Raw genomic sequence first — 22,078 nt, forward strand, 5'->3', positions numbered from 1 at the left:
TTGGCATCGATGCAGACATTTTTTATTTTGCATAAACATCCGCAGTCGAATAATCACTAATCTATAGACTATATGTAGATCATTGAATTTTTCCAGAATTGATAAATAACGCAACTTTAAAGAAAATTAACACACAGCGTTTTCAAACTTCATTGTGGAAGTACATATTGTTAAAACATTGACTTTTTTATATAACAAAATTTCTTCCATTTGTGATACAACTACCGAAAATACAGTTTCGAAAAGCTCGTTCAATTTCCATATACTTAACACCGTGATTACATATGTAATTCTACATACGTATATACGCAATTTTATTTCACTCTCTCTTGTAAATGAATATTTGGTATCTTGTTTGTCGTAGATCAAAAGGTACTGCAAAAGTTTAATCCGTTGATACTGGAATCAAGTTTTGTATCAAGACAACGAATATTATTAGCCGAGATTCGAAGTGATAACGTAAGTAACTACAGATTATGATTAAAACAAACACAGTCATAGCTTTCGGAATAAATGACATTGTATGTTTTACAAATTGCTTGGAGACAATCTTATAAAATTGTTAAAGAAAGTGTAGAAATGTTTACACTATGTTGGTAACAATACCTACAATATTTTCTCTGGATCGTATATGGCTTGTATTCATATGGTAAGCTTAATAAATAATTAATTTTGTTGTTGCAGATAACGCTTTACATGTACAACTGGTCCAAAGAAAAATCTGAAAAGCTAATGAAACAGACTAACAGTTTGGGAACATGGCTTTCTTCGAGATCGAATTTTTTTCGAAACATATTAATGCAGAAATTAGGAATATTTCATCATCGACCAAGTGTAGCAAGAGAAACGAATTCGCACTATTTCCAGATTATGGATATGGATAGTCTAACAAAGTTTTCTTCTGTGACACATAACGATGACAAAGAATGGACAAGGTCAAATAACAGAGTACAAAACATAAAACACGGTCAGTTTTCGTGGAACGAAGTACTTGGCCAAACAATGCGCGACGTGAAATCAAATACTTGTTTACATAATAGTATTGATCCAGTTGCAAAAGCAGTTCACGATCTGCAAGAATTACGAACTAGAGAGAAAAAAGTTAAAGGTAAATAATTAAAAAATAAAAGAAATAATACTACTATGTGTTATTTTAAATAACGATACAATTGTCATTTGTCAGGGAATATTGATTTGAACTTGTACAATCCAATGCTCGTGGCGTGTTGCTTATTGCTAACGAATAGCGCTATGCTTAATAGGCATAAGTGATATAATTAAACTAGTTTTTACAACAACCTTTTCCTACACGTGTTACCGCCGGACGCCCTTGGTTTGCGAGATATTTCCATAAAACTGGTGGGATGACAAGGCGAACTCAAGCTTTCCTGAAAGACCAAATTTGCCCTTTAGGGGAAATTGCACCCTGTCCCCTCTCCTTTGAAGCTCAAAAAGATAGATACCTGTCTACGCTCGACGCAACCGAATCCCCCGAGGCTTTTGCGTCGATAGAGACATTAATTTTTGTCGCGTGAATAGAATTACTTTATGTGTGTGTACGTTTCGAAGCTGCATCATGTATAACAACTTTAGTTGAATGCAACCCAAAATATGTACGTGTTATTTTTAGTAAGAAAGGAAATTATGCTGGTTGTCCCATCAGATTAAAAATAGACAGATACGCATTGAAAAATACAGTCTCACTTCAATATTACACAAATGATATCATATGAGGCCACTGTTGATAAAATGATAATCTGTACAATACATTTTTCTTGAATTTTTCAGAGGATTTGAATAAATTATACGTAATGTGGCAGAATCGTAGCGCTGCACCAAATATTCCAATTTCAACCAATGCTTTGAACACGTCCAAACAGCATTCTCGTTTAATACATTTTTGTCACACGCCATTGTTATTTTTACCTTCATGGCGTTTGCAATCTGCAGCGACAAGAGATCATTCATTAGCAACACAGTCACCATTAAACGCAAACACCACTGTCCATCAACAGCTCCAACAACAAGTGCAAACAAATCACAGTAGACAAACAGATATGGTAAAATGGCATCAAGAATTGTGTAGTTTAATGTTGTCCGAATACAAACAGTATCTGCAAATAATGGGATTTAATCCGGTTCAAATAGAATCACTTGATAAAAGGTAAGTTCATATGACACGTTATCGTTTCAATAAACAGATAGAACTAAGTTGAAAACTGAGCTAAGGTCGTATTATAAAAATATATCAGTCGATATTATAATAACAAGTGTCCAGTACAAGAATTTAAAGTTGTTATATGGTTTTATATATTTATTAATAACAAAGGTGTTTACAGAATATACAAAGATATTTACATTTGTTTACGTATACGATATACTATAGTAGGAATTAATAATAACATTTACTACTTAAGAAACTACCTCCATATACCTATAGATGTATTATAATTACTCCATCAAAATTTAGAATCCTTTTTCAAAAATATGAAAAAATGTGCTTATTGAAATTTAATCTTCGAAATTTCAAAGGTGCGAACTTTTTTTACGATGACCTTGTATTCTATTTGCATAACTCTTGATAATTTTCAGTAATGAAGGCCAAACACAGCAACAATCGTATTATCTGAAAAAATCAATGCTGGGAGGAGTACTACTGTTTGAAATATATTTGTCACAGCCATTCTTTATAGTTAAGTTACATATTATTGAGTGTAACCGACTTCAAACAAAAACAACTAGCGCATTAGTTAATCAGGTACGTCCGACTTAAATTAATAAGATTAATAGAATTAATGAAATTCTCGCCTTCATTGTTCGACATAATATGTTGATTTGTAACTGTCAGAAAATAGATCTTCGTAAGTTGAATGTGGATCTAACTGTGCCGGCGACGGCGACTGTCTGCGTCTCTTCCTTCCTTGCGCCCGAAACGTTCATCGTCAATTAAACCACTAAATACAGTTGCTATTATATCGTGTTCGGTCTTTTTTTTAATCAGAAAAATGCCACGAATATATTGACGAAAATTTCATAAAAAAATAAGTAATAATAAAAAAGATTAAATATTGGTGTTACATTACGAGGACGCACGGGCCTTTGAACTGTGCCGACGACTGCGACTCTCCGCGTCGCATTAGTATAGTAGTTCACACACTACTAATATATTATTATTATATACAATATATTATATTGCAGTTTCTATTAAGCTTCGTGGATGCTTGTGACAACATCAAGATCAATATGCATCTACATTCGTTTACATACGATTTTCACTTACGTTGCATTCATTCGTACATTGCTGGAAATGGATCTTGGTCATTGCAACAAGGTTACCATCTAATTCATTTTCTTGATGATTTTAATAAATATTACAGCAAAGCGCCTAATTATGCAAGAAATCTTATATACAGTGGTAAGTTCTATGTATATCTATCCGATATTTTCAAAAAATGCTGCGTTCGAAAACAATTTCGAATATGTAATTCGTCTCTCTCTCTCTCTCTGTCATAAAAGTTCTATATACAAATTCAACCATAAAATTGCAGTTCTGATTTCATTTTCAAATAATTAGGTAACAATGACATTTCTCACATCTTGTCCAAATCTACTGGATAACATAGGAAAAAAGCAAAAATTTATAGGAGAAAGGAAAAAATGTATAGCTATGGAAAAGTTTACCGTAATATGTACCTCTTTTTCTAATAACGTACTGTACGTGTTTCAGATGTAATCGCAATTCGTAATTTGACAATACCTGGCCGCACATTGTACTCTTATTTGCTATCCCATGAGAAAAATTACAATATGCGGGTATTCGAAATGAAATGTGATCATCAAGATTCACAAGAAAGTGAATACGTCTTAGTAAACTTAAAGAATACACCTTCCATCAGCTACTGTGATGCACAAGACACAAAGTATACCGATGACTTCGATGCTGCATTAATCGTATCATATTTAGAGCAACCTGTGCAAATAGAGAAAACAGGAATTACATTGAAATATTATTTAATGTTAACAAGTAAGAGGGAGTTATATCCAAAGAGAGAAGTAGAAAACAATAAACTCGGGAAATTTCGAACTGTGTACAATATTGAAAAACCTGTGACAAGTACTTCTGAGGAATCAAAGTCTGATACAAACACTTTCAAAAAAGAGATCTTAAAAGAATTCTCTTCGGACTGTTCCGAACATGACCAAGATGTAAACCAAAGTGTAAATGATAAAAAAGGTGATGCTAGGCTATCGAATATTAATATTAGTGCTACTAATAATAGTACAAGCGCACCAACGCCACCGCCTGTGCCAAATTCTCCGTTAACGCAAAACACAAATCCCTCGAATGTCTCGATAAACTCATCGTCGCCGCGTTTGATTCAAATACGACAAGAATCTATCAATTACTTAGGTTATTACTCCTCGCACGAGCAGCTAATGCAACAGACGATAATGTTACAAGCAGACGAAGCTCGTATTCATATATTAAATATGATAAGTCGAGGAGCGTTGCAATGCAAAACACATCTACTATGGAATAAACTGTTAGAAAGTAAATCCACGATGAATTATATGGAATTTACTGAACTCTGCTCCTTGGCCCACGTGGAACCGTTATCAAATTTAGATCCAAGACTCAGACCACTTATTAATCAACAAGTTTCATGGTATCAGACTTTGTCGAAAGTTTTACAAAACAAGTACCAAGATCATCATAAACAGTTCAATACGCCCGATGGAAATATTACACATCTTCTTATATTACATCCAAGCTTCTTTCAAGTTTTTATGATGTTGACGATAGATCTACATGCTTCAAAAGGGGTTCGTATGTTTATTCTAATAATAAAAATTCATTATTATACATATAAAAGTAAATATGTACGTAAGTGCACCCAGTATGTCTTGTTCGAGTCTCATAATGTGGTACTCGGGACCAGGGTTACCATATTCCCCGGGAACCAGGCTCCTTACCGCTGCGCCCCTCGCCCAGCTGCGCCGCTGAGCCCGCCCCACTCTTCCCACTAACACTGACGCGTACCGCTAACTTAGCTTGCTACACACGGTACGCGTCAGCGTACGGAAGAGTGGGGCGGGCTCAGCGGCGCAGATGGGCGAGGGGCGCAGCGGTAAGGGGCCTGGTTCCTGCAGAATATGGCAACCATGCTCGGGACCCAGGGTTGCCATATTCTAGTCTCGCCAGGCCCCTTACCCTTCCACCCCTCGCCTGCTTGTCTGCTGAGTCCGCTCCACTCTTCCCACTAACACTGACGCTGAAATATCTCTCCTGAACTACTAACTTTTTGACACGCCTTGTAAACTATGTAGCGTGTGATATCAAAGCCTAAACAGTGAAACTGCGGGAGCGTTACAGGTGCGGTTAGACGAACTTAATGATAGACTTAATGAAAGGCCTGTCGTATAAAGGACATTCTCTCTTAGTTTATCGATCCTCTACATGCTCCCGAAGTTTTGACATTTAATTTGGGAACACTCTGTCAATTGCTGTGTTCCAAAACTACGAAAAATGCAAATATCGCATTTTGTCATCGCATCACAAAAGTATTCATCTCATTATTAGTTACACATTTCCATCATTACTTTTTCCTTTTCAGGCTTTGTATGCAGTCTACTGCAAATCGAAAGAAGCAATTAATACTCCATGCTGCATAGAAGACATTTATAGTTTAATCGAAGGTTTCGTAAATGCGTGTTGTTTTCACTTGTGGATGAGTCTATACAATTAGTAATAATGTTGATGAACAGGAATAAAATTTAAAACATGTACAATCTATATTCGTCTAAAGCGGAAACATAACAACTTAATTGTAAGTTTGTTTGTTCTTTAATTACTAAAGTTTACTTTTAGATGTTAGAATTATCAATATCATTACTGAGAATTTTATAATTCTGCATTTTGTTAAACGTAATTTGTATAAAAGAATATATTTTCTTGTTAGAAATACGAGTCTTCCTACTTATCTATTTCTCAATCTCTTTTCCAAGCGAATTATTTGCAGCTGCTGTGCATCTCCGGAAACCAGAAATTTTGGCCTCTTGCTTATGCCAAACATCCAAGTTTCAATCCTAGGAGATCAGTGATTCAAAAGTTAGTGGTTTAGAGTAGGCCAATTTCAAATGTTTTTGCCGGGTAAGAGTGCCCACCATGCTTGTATGTAATCACCGACGAGTATCTCGTCTGTGCCTAAGTCTACTGACCGCCTATTTTACCACGTTTTTATTAGCTCGCTTTCTTGTTTGTGTGTTTGTTTGTTCGGTGGCAAATTTTGCAATTGATTTTAAACTATTTATTACCACGTTTTTATTAGCTCGCTTTCTTGTTTGTTTGTTTGTTCGGTGGCAAATTTTGCAATTGATTTTAAACTAACTTCCCGATGAGCTAGAGGCTTGAAATTTTAAACATAGCACAGAACTGGATGACAATGCAATATTTAAAAAAAATTTTTTTAAAGTCTATCCGGGTCGGAGAAATAACAATTAAATATTTACCTGTTCACCTCCCCGCGAAACCTACGTCATCGCGTTCAGCGATTTAAATAATTCCAAAAATGATGCATTTATTATTTCTTATTTGCAAATAAAAGATTATTTGGTAAATACTGCGAACCGGTCTGCGTCCTCCGATTTTGATGAAATTTTAATATGTTATACAGCAACACATTTTTAACAACTTTTCCTTTTCCAATATAGGGGGTCCGCTTTTAGTTTTCGAGATATTTGCAAAAAACTATCACTAATACTGTTTTGAATTTTTCGTATTCTTGCACGCTCTGCGGCAACGTAAGCCAGTCCCGACGCGGCGTTTCTTTACATTTTGCTTGTAAACACGTTGCGGAGATGAGAGAAAAAACAGGGTCTCACTCTGACCATACATATACTAGGATGAGCTTTCAGTTTTGAAAGAATACTCCTACATTTTCGTATGCGGGTTCGGGCCGGCCTAATCGGCCGGCCCTCTCCGCCCCCCGCCACCTGACCCTAACTAATTCTGATCGCATAATCTTTTCATTCTATATAGCCGTCACATACAGAATTTAAACTAGTAATGGAAACAAGCGAAAGAACAGTTGCACCGAAATTCTCTGTCGAACCTTTATCTTTGATATTTTACCACGGCGTTTATTTTCGATATGACGCGTCGCAATACCACCGTCTGAAAACTACATCTCTCTGGTATAATCTCATCAAAATGTTCAAAATCGATTGTAAAATTTCATACATACAAGACTAAAAAGCAGAAAATAATTATTTAAATAAAAATAAATTTTTAAAAAATACCACGTTTTTAAAATGGACTAAAAAATATAAAATAATTTTTCCTTGCCCCGTACAGACTCCTAACCACGTACAGATAATCCTGAAAATTTGTGATTGTGAATTTTTAACAGCTACGCAAATACTTGTATGATTTAAAACGAAAAACGTCAAATATTTTTCAAAGAACTATAAACTCCCAAAGTTTCATTAAAATCCGATTTTCGCATCTGAATATGTTCCCTTGTAAGCAATACACGCTGTGTCCAGTCACCCCTACGCATGGGGAGGACATAAATAGGCGTTCAGTAGACTGAGGCACCGACGAGATACTTACGCCGCTATCATCGATGCTCGCCGCTCCACTATAACGGCACCCTTATACTGAGGAAGTTCACGACATACTACAACTCAAACATTCAAATGATAATTATACTCTTCTGATGTTCACATGTTGCTATTGTTCAATCGATAACACTTGTGCCACGGGGAAATGGCGCTATTAAATGTAATCACGTCCATGCACGGTATGAACGGCGAATTATTTATTAGCGTGACACAATCTCGGCATGTGAAAAAAAGAAACTAACTTTCAGGACGAGAAAATGCTTGGAAGAGCATAGCCGATTAATGAAAAATGATTACATGTTCCAAGTTTTATTGGAAAGATAATTGCATTTAAGGTTGCATTTATCCTACGTTTTTATTATTATGGGTAATCGAATGTAATGACTGCTCGCAGCTGGGTAGAGAAAATTTGTAAAATCGTTGCACTTCATGTTCAGAGCTGGAGAAGAGAATCACGATGACAGTAAGACTATTGACGTGCATTGTGATCTGTTACCATTTGTGAAATGTTTATTTCTACAAAATTACTTAACACTTGTATGTACAGCGTACAAACAGTTTATTTTTCAACCTTCGTTTCTTGCATAAATTCGCGTGCTTCTCGATTGCTTATCAACCAAAATGTTTGTTTACTTGTTATTTGTTTGTGAAGTCAATTTGCACGCGTAAAACAAATTGATGAACTAAGTACAAGCCAGAGCTGTGTTGAATTATAATTGAAGTACTTCACAAATTATAATTACAAAGTAATTCAATTACATTGTATTCAATTATTTAGTATGTACAATAATATCAATGTACAATAATTTGTAATTATGGTCTCTCCTCCAATTAAATTACAATGTAATTCCTTTTTAACCGACTTCGAAAAAGGAGGAGGTTACTCAATTCGATCGGTATGTGCCTTTTTTAAAATTGAAATACGCTAATGTCTGTTTCTCAATATTCAGTATCTATATCATAGCTCCTGTACCATAGCTCCTCAACTATTGATCCTAGAGGTTCGAAACTTCGATCTGCATCCGCGCCGGGTACAAATCTACTGGATTGTTCTCACAAGTTTTGAGTCCGGTAAAGTAAAGAGCAGCCTTCGATTACACTCATGATTCGCGTAATTGGAAATTAAACTAGAGGGTTATTGTTGCTCGCTCGCTTCGCTCGCTCGCGAGTAGGGTTGTTTTTGCTCGCTCGCTTCGCGAGCTCGCGGATAGGACTGCTCTTGCGAAAGGGTTAGTGGTACGCATGGCTAGTAGTACCTATAGCTATTAACGTTTTTTTTTATTTGGTGTGACTCTCCACGAGCCACACAAAGAACTTCCCGATTCGTTAGTTGCAGTATATTATTATCATTATTAAGTGTACGTTTTAAGAAGATTATACGTTTTCAGGGAAATTCAATAGTTTTCTACTTATCAAAATGTTTGCTATATGGCGTCGCATTAAACGAACATCGCAGGCTCGTTGCTCGCTTGGTTCCTTGTTATAGCATACTAATGTTGCAAAATAAATTGTCTTAATTAGTTTTTCGCAAACGATACAACTCCTCATTATCCGGGTTTGCAGTATTGATCTTGGTTTTCTTCGATACTGTTAATTTAAATTGTCCCAAAATATATAAACCGCACTCAATTTTGAAACTCTGCTCAGTGCTACATACAACATTTGTAAAGTTCGCCTTTCTGATTTTTTAAAATCCAAACATACTTTCTCGTCTGTTTGTCCCTGACTTTTATGAATCGTAATCGCTTCAGCAGGAACCACTGGAAATTGACTACGTGTGATTTGATATTTTTCCTCACTCGACATATTTACTTGATTCGATATTTTTATTATTGGTGTAAAATTTTGATCAATATTTGCATTTTTCATATAATCATGATAACGAGTTCTTACTTTCACTCCTACTCTGGCCAATTGAAAATCTAACCACAATATAGACGGAATTTTAGTATTTTCTTGAAAAGTAATAAATTTTAATATTCCGCATGTGTGTGCTCCATTAACCAATCCGTTTTCAACATCAATGTTATTAATAATTATCATATAGTTTATATTAATTTTCAATTTAATCTCAGTTAATAATTCGTTTTGAACTGATTGTTTTTTTAAAGATTGTAATATAAATTTTTTTTGTACTTTCATCGATATTCTTTGAAAATGTATTCTCGGGAGTAGATATGATTAACTCACTCTTGCATTGGGATGATTTTCGATTATTATAAGCGGAAACATCATCGTAAGGTACAAAAAATTTAAAAAAAAAATTTTTTTTTAATTTTAAAGAAATCGAAAAAAAAATTTTTTGTGTAATTACGTTTGTTCCTTCGGTGGAAACTTTCCGTTCTCTCGTATAAATTGCATTGTTGAATAAACTTCTTTCGAAAAAAACTAAAAAAACTAAAAAACTACTTGACCAAAATGGACCAAAATCTAATCAGCTCTAAGTTACAGCGGGGCACATCGATTGCATCATTCATCATCCTGATCGCGTTGTTACTTTTTCTGAAAACGTTAACGAAAAATTTGATTACATAGAAACAGCCATACGCGCGCGCGCGCGCGCACACACGCACACACACACACACACATACGAACATTTTGCTGAAAATAGTCTAAAATGACTGCAATGACCATGAAACGTGAAGATCTGCTAAAAAATCGATTTTCGATTTTCGGGGTCATTAAAATAACTTCCCTATAAAATCGGGAAGTTAATTAATGGAATGGTTCGAATTGTGTATATAAAACTGTGTATATAAAATACAATGTATTTAAATTAGCACAACTCTGGTACAAGCTAATAAATGAACCGCTAAGAAGCTCGGTACATAGTGAAGAACAAACATTTCATTCATGACAACATCGATATTATTATTCTTTTTTTTCAAACGTAGGAGATGACTAAAGAATGTGTTTTTAGAGCAGTGATTCGATTGCAATAAAAGATGGTCTTGTGCACAGTAAACGTATTTTATCGTATGGTGGCGTATGGCCACAGCAACACATTCCTGTACTTTTTGAAGTGACAGTGATATACATGAGCATGCAGGTGGTGCTTGCGATATGTGCCACGTTCGAAGTTGCGAATAATTTTTTATTGTTGATTATAAATCTAACCGAATGGTCTCTGACACTTTCACTTCTGCCATCGATGTTTCTTATCCGTTTAAGCAAGAGTTTGGAATTGATAGTTGACAAAATAACAAAAGAAATCAAGGATGAGAGCATTTTTGAAAATGACGAAGAAAAGCGATTGTATCACAAATACAACAACCTCTCTTATAAATTTGGCAAATATGCTACGTTATTCCAACTTAGCATCGTTACACTGATGTTTTGCCGTCCGTTGATACACTTATTAGTCTATTCTCATTCAGGTAAGCGTTGCTATAGTTTAATGCTGTGATGTTTATGTGACTTTATTTATTTATTTATTTATAAAATCTATTTAAATTATTTAGTCCTAGAATAGATTGTAATTTTTATAAACGTAACACTACACGTTTTACTTTATACCTGCGTTGATACGATGACATACAGACATACAGTAAAGCCTTGATCTCTAAGAGAACGGGAACCGCAAAGTCTACGGAAAACGAATATCCCCTCCACTGTGGAGCATACTATTTTTTATACTATTTTTTATGAGCCTTTCGCCGACTTATTTGTGGCACTATTCTGATGAAAATGACACTAAACACGACATAATTTGAACTGTATTTAGTGATTCAACACTAGAACTACCACACCAGCCAAAATGATTGGTTTTACAATTACATTTGAAAATTTTTACTGCATCGCAATGATGTGATGACTTTTGCAGCGATACCTAAAGGAGCAGTATAATAAATTTTATTTGTGTTTAATTTATTCAGAAGCAAAATAATTTTGTGTCATGGCTACTTATACCAATACCAGAGTTGGGCAGTATTTAAATAAAAAGTATCTAAATCCGGATCCAACTAAAAGATGAGTAACTAATATTCGTGATCTCTTAAGGTTCGGATCCAAAAGTATCTTGTATCCGAAGTTTAATTAGATACTTTTGTATCCGAAGCAGAAGGATCCGAAGCTACGGATACATTTGTAACTAGTTTCTGTATCTAATTCAAAGATCCTTTCGGATCCTTCAAGATCCTTTTGACCAGCTCGAAGCTTGAATGAACACGTTCCGAGGCCCGAGGGTCGGGCCCCGAGACCTGAGCCCAGAACACAATAGCAGTACATATGTACAATAAACACGGCCGGGGGATTGCCCGGCCAGTCAGGTAGCTCAGCATGAAACCCCTGACAAGTGAATTCTGAACTTGTTTATTTTTCCGTGATGCCCTCACGAAAGTGCCACGAGCCAGTTCGTGGCGTTCTGCCGATTAAGAAAAGTCTAAACTCGATAGAATTCGGGCAGTGCTTACTGCTTTTACTCGTGAAGATATCTTGGAAAAAGTATCTAATTAAATATTTTTGCCCATCATCGGTGCCTCGGGCGCCTTGGCCGAGTGGTGCAATAAACACGGTCGGGCAACCCCCGGCCGTGTTTATTGTACTGCTATTGTGTTCTGGGCTCAGGTCTCGGGGCCCGACCCTCGGGCCTCGGAACGTGTTCATTCAAGCCTCGAGCTAGTCAAAAGGATCTTGAAGGATCCGAAAGGATCTTTGAATTAGATACAGAAACTAGTTACAAATGTATCCGTAGCTTCGGATCCTTCTGCTTCGGATACAAAAGTATCTAATTAAACGTCGGATACAAATTACTTTTGTATCTATATCTTCGAATAACTAATTACAAATTTTGTATCTATTATTCGTGATCCGAAATTTGTATCTAATTACTTATTTTGCCCAACTCTGAGTCCAATACCAGTCACTGTTACTGGTACTTCTCAAAGTGGAAAAGTATCCTATAATCTGTTTACCGAACCCGTATTGATTTATTAGATATTTAGATAGATTTATCGATGTTTTATTCTAACGTCTTATTCTAACGCCACAATACGATAAAAAAATAATGTCGATATGCGATCACTATCCGTACGAAGCACAGACTGTTTGACGAGAATCGCGACTTTACTGTAATGAGATTATAGGCAAAAACAATGTTCAGGAGTCCTCGGAAAGTGAATTAGAAAATACTTTAAATTTACGTAAAAGAAGACGTGCTTGTGTGCATTCAAGTTCTGAAGTTGAAAATGAAAGTAATATAAGATCATCAAAATAAAATTGTCGCAGACAGAATCAGTTGGGAAAAAATAAAAGAAGAGTCTACTGCTGGAAGATTACCACTACATAATATTTTCAAAGACATAGTCGGCCCCACATTCCTTTGTAAGATAGTAATAAATTAATAAATATAGAAATATTCTATCATTACGTATTTTTTAAAGACCAGGCATTTTGACTGGTTTTGGTAGAAATAGCTACTAATGATGATAAATACTTTTTCTTGTACTGCATTGTTGCAGGACACGGTAATATAACACAACCTTATCATCTACCTTACGTAGTTACCTTTTTCGTCGACCACAGGTATAACTCTCGACTCTACTTTTCTCTTTACTTGATTGAAGTTCCAGCGAACTACGTTCCGATGTTCCATATTGCTGAAGTTAGCTTTATTGTTACGTTGGTCTTACATGTTTGTGGAAGATTTTCAATTTTATCTTCTCGTATTCGAAAAATACCAACACATTCGTTAAATCTTTATCAAGACAACATCAAGAGAATTGTAAGAGAGCATATAGAATTAAGGAAGTAAGCGTGTTTTTATTACATTAATTATTTATTATTTTTTATTTTATTAATTGTTATTTTTATTACATTAATTAAAATTTTTATTACAATATAATAAGCAGTAAAAAGTTTAAAAGCGAACAATATCATATAGTTTTAATACTTAATGTTATACAGAAAAGTTTTTGAACACACATACACTACGTAAAAAAAAGGATTAGCACACTTTTTAAAGGAACATAGCTTTTTAATATTGGACTCTTCGGGATTTGAATTGCGGAATTTGCCAGCTGTAACGCCATCCGTCGGCGTAGCGATCACTCGTTACCGTTTCGGTTATTACTTTATTGTTCAAGCATTAAATGTGTATTATAGAATTCACATCGCTGTGGAATCATCGTTTGTTTCAGATTGTCAACAAATCTAAACGATAGTATCTATCTGGTACTTCTATTCGAATACTGCAGTTGTACGTTCAGGTTGGGGCTTTCTTTGTATGTTACGATAACCGTACGTAATTGATTTTGTTCAAACTACAAATATTATTATGGAACACGAAAAATATATGTATAATGCCTCGTACAGACATAAACATTTCGACGAACAACGCGCCGAACAGCGTATTCGTACGCTCGGTCTGGGTTAGTCTGATTGTGAGTTAGGCCTGGGCACGATGTATTATATGTATGTAGAGGTGTTACGACTAAGCACCTCAGTAAGGTTGACGTTTTGTGATAGATAGAGCTTAGTTCTCTGGTCGCCGCTAAACCAGAGAAAAATTCATAAAAAGCATTTTCTTTTAGACCTATTATAGGAGACTCTCGTCTTAAAAGACTGAAATATTAAAAAAATCTTACTCTAACCTTTTCGCATGTATGTAAATATTGTTCACATCCAACAGATGATTCGAGTTGATATCGTGGCTGCCACTAATTTCATTATGTACAGTCTTGATGTGTTGGCTTTGCTATACTTGTATTCGTACATTGGCGAAAAACTTGTTAATGAGGTTCGTATTCAATCTAATATACAGTAAAGTCGCGATCCAGCTCACATCGCCTGTTCCGAGCAGGGACAGAGATCGTGTAGGAAAACTATTTTGTTATAACTGCGCCGACCGCGCCAAACGTACGAAAGATGCCGAACCTGGGTCGCCAGACTGAGAAAATCGAGGTGAATCAAGTACCCCCTCTCTGATGACCAGTCCAGTCTACGGTACGGGCAATGTGGATTGGGAGAAGAAGGATGAATGCGACACTGTGCCGAACGTAGAAAAGGACAGGATGTAAAATGTAAACAGAGAGGATATGAGAGTGCTCCAGAGTTGGGCAAAATGTAATTTCAATTACAGTTACAATTACTTGACAATTACTGTAATTTGGAATTGCAGAAATACAATTACAATTACATGTAACAGCTCGAGCTTCTTGGCCCCTCGCGACAGTGTTACCATAATGAGCTCCAGACGGAGCTCCCGCACTCTCCTACATACCCCTTCCACTATTCCATTCCAGCACCGTGCGCAGGCGCACACTCCACGCTCCCCATCGCGCACGTGCAACGTGTCTCCCATTCGTCCCACTCATTCCCCGTTATCAAAGAAGGGGTACATCATTTCACCGTGACTCCCCGCATATGGCATTACTGCCTCGCGAGGATGACCCCAGTAGAAGGGAAAGGCGGAGGGACAGTGAGATCTCGTGGAATCCTCAAGGAGCTAGATTGCGACTTTACTGTAACACCAATAAGTAGAATGCTTTTTACGGTTTATTTTATACATATACATGATTTTGGTTTAACATTATTTCTATCTTTCTCATTAATTCTATAGTTGCAGTTTCTTTTGTTTAACTCATACAGCAAAAAATTCATTAATTGGATACTAATTGACACAACTATGTTTAGTCGGAGAATGTAGGGGAGGCACTATACCATATCAAGTGGCCGGAAGCATTAAGCGGTGGCGGAAAGAGTTTGATAATATGTATGATAAATGGACAAAAAAAAGAGTATGTGACCGCTGGAAAGTTCTATAAATTTTCACTGTTCGGATATACGGACGTATGTATAACTATTTGCATTTACCAACGTATTCAATACTAATCCACAGACGACGATCAATTTCGAACTAAACATTTAAAAACTATATACAAACATCAAACTTCTCTAGACAAAGAAAATGATATAACATACTGAACACAATTGTAGTTACGTCCCGAAATGTTCTCGTTTCCGAAAAAATCGAATTTAAAGATCAGTCAGGTTTGCATGCTTTAGTATACGCAGGAATTAGAATTGGTTGGACATGGTCAGACGCGTCAGACGATTCCTATATATCTATATGTATAATAGCACACCTATTAAACTTCGGATAAAAAAAATTATACCGAAAAACTTTGAATCTCCCCCAGCCCGTTTGTATTACGATTTCCGACCGACCCTGTATACGTACAAACGAATCGCAATGTAGTAGCAGATAATTATAATGTAGTAGATAAAATATGTCAAGGTCAATGCCATTGAAGCTAGGTCCGCTAAACGTAATATTTATCCAAAAATTATTTATAAATTTTCAAAAGAAAATTATTCCGGTACAGATATATATTTTACTAGCTTTTGCCCGCGGCTTCGCTCGCACAGGAAACCGTTTAATGCCCTCGGAAATTGATATTGTTTCTCCATATAAAACCTTTTAACCCCCCATTCACCCCTATAGAGTTTTAATGTTATGTCATGCCGCAATCTTAGATTTCAAAACCCCTTTTCACCCCCTTAGGGGATCAATTTTTTAAAATGCCGAAATAGGTGTTTCATTAATTATATCAAAGAGCATTAAGACCAAGTATGAAGTAAATCCGACCACGAACAAAATATTCCTCATACAAACGTTGCAACCCCTTTTCACCCCCTTGGGGATTGAATTTCGAAATATCCTTTCTTATCCCTTGTATAGATCATAAGGGAAACCTCTGTGCAAAATTTCAGCTTTCTAAGTCCAAGGGTTTAGCCTGGGCGTTGATAGGTGAGTCAGGACTTCGCTTTTATATATATAGATAATTATGATTCAAAAGTGCTATTACGAGCGAATGTGAACAATTTTACTAGAAAAAATATTTTTTACATATTTGAATTGTTTTCAAAACTAATAATTACAGTAGTAAAAGTGAAGATGGCTTTACAAAGTATTAACATTAAATTAGATGATTGCCGACAGCAATTGTGACGCTTGCATTTTTCTAATGGAAAGGCTTCTTTTACAGTTACAAATAGTATATTTTTACATCTAAAATTAATTTTTAAATAGGTTTTTGCCTATTATTCACCACAATCTTTCAAATTCATATTTCCTAAAAACTACACTGCATCATATAATATTTAATTTTTTTTAACAGATCGTGAAATTTTCTATGGCGTGTTTATCTATGCTGCAAGCCAGAATGGAATAAGGAACAATTGCAACACAAAACTGTTTTCGAGACACTATAATGTATATGTAGTATAATAAATAAATAATTCAACTAGGATATTGTTTCCTAAATGAATTGCAACTGAGCGGTTTTCGATGGCACCCTCACTCTGGATCCTCGAACACTCCAGAGTTTGTCAACAGGGCGCACGAAAAAAAGTGGAATGAATCGGATAAATATTTAGCAGCAGCCACTATTGCCACGATTGGTAAGATAATGGATGCTAGATGCTAGAACTGCCAGTGGCAGGAAGAGTACCATACCAACTAACGCGAGAGCATCTCTAATTAACCCGTACCAGAGACGCCTAAAATCTCCAAATTTAAGAAAAAGTTATAACAAAAATAAAAAACTATATATATATATAGGCGGTTTAGTATGGTGACAACGCCTGCGGTGGTGGAGATTAGGCGTGTATGGTGAGGGGGGAGGAGGGTAATACGAAACCGAAAGAATTATTGTGAGGAAATGAACGGTTGCCGGGTATTTGCAAAAAACTACAATTATTTAAACATTCTATATCTATATAAGTATTCCTCCAATTTTGATGAAATTTAAATATGTTATGCAGCAACACATTCTGAACAGCTTTTTCCTTTTCCAATATAGGGGGTCGCTTTTAGTTTTCGAGATATTTGCAAAAAACTATCGCGAATACTGTATTGAATTTTTCGTATTCCTACACGCTGCGCTGCAACGTAAGTCTGTTTCGGTGCGACGTTTGTTTACATTTTGACGCTGTAGAGATAAGAGAGAAAACAGGGGGGCGGAAAGGGCCAGCCTGACACCACACACACCCACCCAGTGTTTCACACGCACCCACTGTTTCTAAATTATACTCTAGATTCTTACGTATTTTCACGTGCTAATTACGAATATGATATTGAAAATTTGCGCAAATGTTAATTTCTTAACGGAAACCTTCTTTTTAGGACACTGGGTGCGTGTTAAGCACTGGGTGGGTGTGTGTGTGGTCAGACCGGCTCTTTCCACCTTCCCGTTTTCTACCTCATCTCTACAGTCAAAATGTAAACAAATGCCGCACCGAAACAGGTTTACGTTGCAGCGGAGCGTGCAGGAATACGAAAAATTCAATACAGTATTCGCGATAGTTTTTTGCAAATATCTCGAAAACTAAAAGCGACCCCCCTATATTGGAAAAGGAAAAAGTTGTTCAAAATGTCAATATCTATAACATATTTAAATTTTATCAAAATCGGAGTGGGCAGTACTTTTCTGTATAATTACCAATAAAATAATAAATAAAATAATAAATAATAACCCACTTTAATGTACAAAATGTTGTGTCGGTAAGGTAGAAAATGACACAGTAATGATAGGTAAATTTTTTCTAAACAAATGTCTCCTAAACAAAGCCGCGGGCGACGTTTTTGCAAAGGAAAAAGTTGTCCCAAATGTGTAGATATATAACATATTTAAATTTCATCAAAATCGGAGGAATACTTATATAGATATAGAATGTTTAAATAATTATAGTTTTTTGCAAATATCTCGGCAACCGTTCATTTCCGCACAATAATTCTTTCGGTTTCGTATTACCCTCCTCCCCCCTCACCATACACGCCGAATCTCCACCACCGCAGGCGTTGTCACCATACTAAACATCTGCCTATACATATATGTATATGTATATACTTTATACATATGTATATGTATACAGTGGCTCAGGAAAGTATTGGAACGCCCTTTAAAACAGAATAACTTTTTTATAATTGTAACAAACTACCTGATTTTTTATAATCAATTAGAAACACTGGTTTATGAAATGATATGCAAAAAAGATTTTCCAAAAAATTACAATTTACAAAGTTTCATGTAAAAATAAAAAGTTATTTTTTTAACTTTTTTATTAGGGCCCTTAAAGAAAATTTAAAATATATGTTTTGTAGATCTATGTTAGTTATACACATACTGAAAATTTCATCGAAATCGGTTGACGCAGGAAAAACGACACGCATCGAAGATGTACGATTTTGTGGATTTTTTCAGCAGAAACTGATCAAAAATCGTGTAAAACTACGATTTTTAACGTTTTTAAACGCTTGTAGCTCGTGTGTATGTTAATCGACTTTGACGAAATTTTCAGCATGTGTATAAGTAACATAGATCTACAAAACATATATTTTAAATTTTCTTTAAGGGCCCTAATAAAAAAATTTTAAAAATGACTTTTATTTTTGCATGTATAACTTTGTAAATTATAATTTTTTGGAAAATCTTTTTTGCATATCATTTCATAAACCAGTGCTTCTAATTGATTATAAAAAATCAGTTCGTTTGTTACAATTGTAAAAAAGTTATTCTGTTTTAAAGGGCGTTCGAATACTTTCGTGAGCCACTGTATATGTATATGTATATTACTACTTTCTATGCACTGCTTGAAGGAATATTCCACTTTGTCTTCGAAAGGACCTTATTATGTACAATTTAGAAATTTTTATACAGTTGGCGGGATTCCAACTCTTTATTACCACTTGATGATGTGCTTCCTCGCTGAGCCATGCGAACCTACATTGTTACATTCATTACTTTTTATTCTTATAAAGGCTCAAATCATATCAAATCATATAATTATTAGTCTTAATCTTACAATTCAATCACATTGCGTAAGATGTAAGAGTTACGATTAGTTTTCGTGCAACAACTTTGTCGCACATAATAAGAACATTATTATAATAAAAGACGTATTCCCATAATGACCCATAAACAAATTAACGATATATGTATTAACATAATATTATGTTACTATAACATTACTATACATTCAATTCAAATTATTATATGTACATACATAAGTAATATTGTATGTGCATAGTGTAAGAATAGTTTTGCATTCCTTGACATACGAGATACCGTTATCGAATCTAAAACCACAAAAACATGTACCTATCTAAATTGATTATACATATAGTTGATCAAAGAAGAAAACGATCATCTAACCTAAATGAATGCAACAAATATCTATAGATTCATGCACCTTTCACGCGCAGCAAAAGAGATACATAGGTTACTCTGACCATATGAAAAAAGGTAGGTACAGCGAAAAGCGTATTGTTCCGAATGAAAAGGAAAGATAGAGCTAGTAGGCGGGGCAAGAAACAGAAGAGTAAACGAGACAACGGAAGAACGAAAAGGAGGGAAAGAAAGTTGATGGCGTAAACTACACATTCGTGGCGTTTCAGTCGCAGTATTGCACGCGAAGTTTAAATGTTGTGTAAAGCAATTTAACCGGTCTTAGCTAGTTTATTTCATAGTTTCAAACCTTAAAAATCAAAAATATACAGACAAAACGATCTAAACATCATTATTCTGCTTTTGTTGTAACAAATTTGATGTTTTATAAATGAATTTTCAAATTTTCAAGTGACATATGTGTTTGCATTAGTTAACCAAAAATTGAGGTTAGGAGAGGCGTGACACAGTTTATATGTTACATTGTAGTGTATGTGCCGCGTATAACTATTCACGCAGGAACAGGTGGTGAAAACGTGTTTATATCGTTTAAATTTATTATCGTTTAAAGTTAAGAGAAATTCGAAAAACGTGTTATTTTATATTTCACTCATTCGGGAGGAAATTAACATTGTGTTTAACTTTTCTCTTGAATATAAAAACGCGAGGACAACGTCGTGTCGTGAGGACAACAAACCATCAGGTCATGCGAATGACGTAAGGTAACGGATATTTTTTCATTAAATTCTAATAAAAAAAGTAAATAATTATAGAGAGAATTAATAAATTAACTTTATGCATTATTTTGTTAAATAGGCTATATTTAGTAATGTTTATGAGAAAATTTCGGACAAAACAATTTTTCATACAATTCAAAAAATAAAATGAATTTTGTTTTGCATATTCGTTTGTTAGAATATTAAGGTTGGGGGTATGACGAAAACATTTATACAACAGTATTCAGTTAATATTGTCTTATAAAATCTCTTGTATGTTGTGCTATATTCTCGTTGTTTATTTACTAAATTTCTATTTCAAATTGATGTGCTCTATTAGTGAACTCTAAAAATTATTGTGGTTTATATGATTATATGTAAAGATTAAAGAAATTTAAGATAGAAACATCTGAATAATAATCATTTGATTCTAGCTTGTTATTTCCGCAGCCCTTCCGCATCGGTTGTTTAATAAATTCGAGAAATGTGTGCTTACATGTGTCCGCTGTCTAGTTAATGTCATCGTATTGTTATTATATACACCTGTGTCAATCAGTGTTTCCCAATGTGGGGCCCATGCCCCACGGGGAGGCAATTTGATTGGTAAGGGGGGCCATTCGAAAATGGACTCGTACAGAGTTTAAGTTAACCGTATGACCGCTCTCAGTCGCTATTCGAGCTGGGTAAACGTCCAGTGTAGATAACACTTCTGTTCAAACTAGTGTTACCATTTCTATCTTTATATTTAGTTGAATGTGGATTTAGCTAACTAAATTGGAACCTAACATAAGATCTCTTTGCAGCAAGCATCAAGCGCAAGGATCTTTAACCCTGTGCACTCCTTTATCAAGTATGACTCGACATCAGAGAAATAAAAAATGCAAATGAAATGGGTTTTCATATGTATTTGGCTCTTCCTTTATTTATTTAATTTCTTATTTTTTAGTTATTTAGTTAAAAACAAAAATAAGTTCCAAAAATATAAATTACAACAAAATTTGAGAGCTACATTTAATATAATTGGTAAACAAAATTGTTTAAATTAAGTAGCAGCCAAGGAACTCTCCTTTGAAGTAAATTTCAAATAAAACACTTAAAACAGTAGGGAATTGTTGGCAGTAAAATTGAAAAATAGTTAATAAAATGTAAGCATAAGAATTTTAGAAAGACTTAGGTGGGGCATGGCACAAATAGGTTGTGGGAAACACTGGTGTAGATACATTGGAAATGTTAATTTTTGCAATCACTACATTGATGATACTTTCATGAAAAGAACTTTTAAAGCATTTAGATGACAAGGGCTTGAAGCAAGCCTGAAAGTAAGTGTTTAAAACTGTTATATTTTGGTCTTGATTGAAACAGTTACGAAGGAATGAAATTTCTGTTCCTATCGGTTTCAATTAAGGTTCTTTCTATATTATGTTGAACTAATAATCCTAATACTGTCCTAACTACTATCCTAATACTATATTTATTTATTATAGCAATAAGAGAGGCTATTTGTATAAAAGAAATATACTTGAACGGAACACGTGTTTACTCTTTGACAAACTTTTGCAAGAAGAATGGGAA

At 35.0% G+C, this 22,078-nt stretch overlaps 3 protein-coding genes across 11 annotated transcripts in view; all 3 read left to right on the top strand.

The window, feature by feature from the left end:
• Positions 1–6,662, top strand: part of LOC143211828 (KICSTOR complex protein SZT2) — a 50,863-nt gene extending 44,201 nt beyond the window's left edge. For 3 of the 6 annotated variants that reach the window (XM_076429832.1, XM_076429833.1, XM_076429834.1), the window contains 7 exons: positions 365–459; positions 685–1,108; positions 1,789–2,164; positions 2,593–2,758; positions 3,199–3,415; positions 3,728–4,824; positions 5,616–6,660. In XM_076429832.1, coding sequence (XP_076285947.1) covers positions 365–459; positions 685–1,108; positions 1,789–2,164; positions 2,593–2,758; positions 3,199–3,415; positions 3,728–4,824; positions 5,616–5,747 — 2,507 coding nt within the window. In that variant the 3' untranslated portion in view covers positions 5,748–6,660. Of the gene's footprint in view, positions 1–364; positions 460–684; positions 1,109–1,788; positions 2,165–2,592; positions 2,759–3,198; positions 3,416–3,727; positions 4,825–5,615 lie in introns of all 6 variants that reach the window. The other 3 variants (XM_076429836.1, XM_076429835.1, XM_076429837.1) reach the window with 2 other exon arrangements.
• A 3,131-nt stretch (positions 6,663–9,793) lies between these two features.
• Positions 9,794–13,495, top strand: LOC143211728 (uncharacterized). Its single transcript, XM_076429653.1, has 2 exons — positions 9,794–11,000; positions 13,032–13,495. The coding sequence occupies exons 1-2, from the start codon at positions 10,661–10,663 to the stop codon at positions 13,373–13,375; spliced, it is 684 nt and encodes a 227-aa protein (XP_076285768.1). The 5' UTR covers positions 9,794–10,660; the 3' UTR covers positions 13,376–13,495.
• A 6,373-nt stretch (positions 13,496–19,868) lies between these two features.
• Positions 19,869–22,078, top strand: part of Mical-like (MICAL-like protein) — a 118,716-nt gene continuing 116,506 nt past the window's right edge. For 2 of the 4 annotated variants that reach the window (XM_076430517.1, XM_076430518.1), the window contains exon 1: positions 19,870–20,512. The gene's annotated coding sequence lies outside the window, so the exon portion shown is untranslated. Of the gene's footprint in view, positions 20,513–22,078 lie in introns of all 4 variants that reach the window. The other 2 variants (XM_076430520.1, XM_076430516.1) reach the window with 2 other exon arrangements.

The sequence above is a fragment of the Lasioglossum baleicum genome, chromosome 9, assembly GCF_051020765.1.
Source record: "Lasioglossum baleicum chromosome 9, iyLasBale1, whole genome shotgun sequence".
NCBI classification, from domain to species: domain Eukaryota; kingdom Metazoa; phylum Arthropoda; class Insecta; order Hymenoptera; family Halictidae; genus Lasioglossum; species Lasioglossum baleicum.

What these genes read in the sequence shown, in the direction of transcription:
- LOC143211728 (XM_076429653.1), top strand. Translation starts at nt 10,661, where the DNA reads ATGAGCATGCAGGTGGTGCTTGCGATATGTGCCACGTTCGAAGTTGCG. An exon ending in ATTAGTCTATTCTCATTCAG is followed by an intron (nt 11,001 to 13,031) that starts GTAAGCGTTGCT and finishes TGGTTTTGGTAG; the next exon opens with AAATAGCTACTAATGATGAT.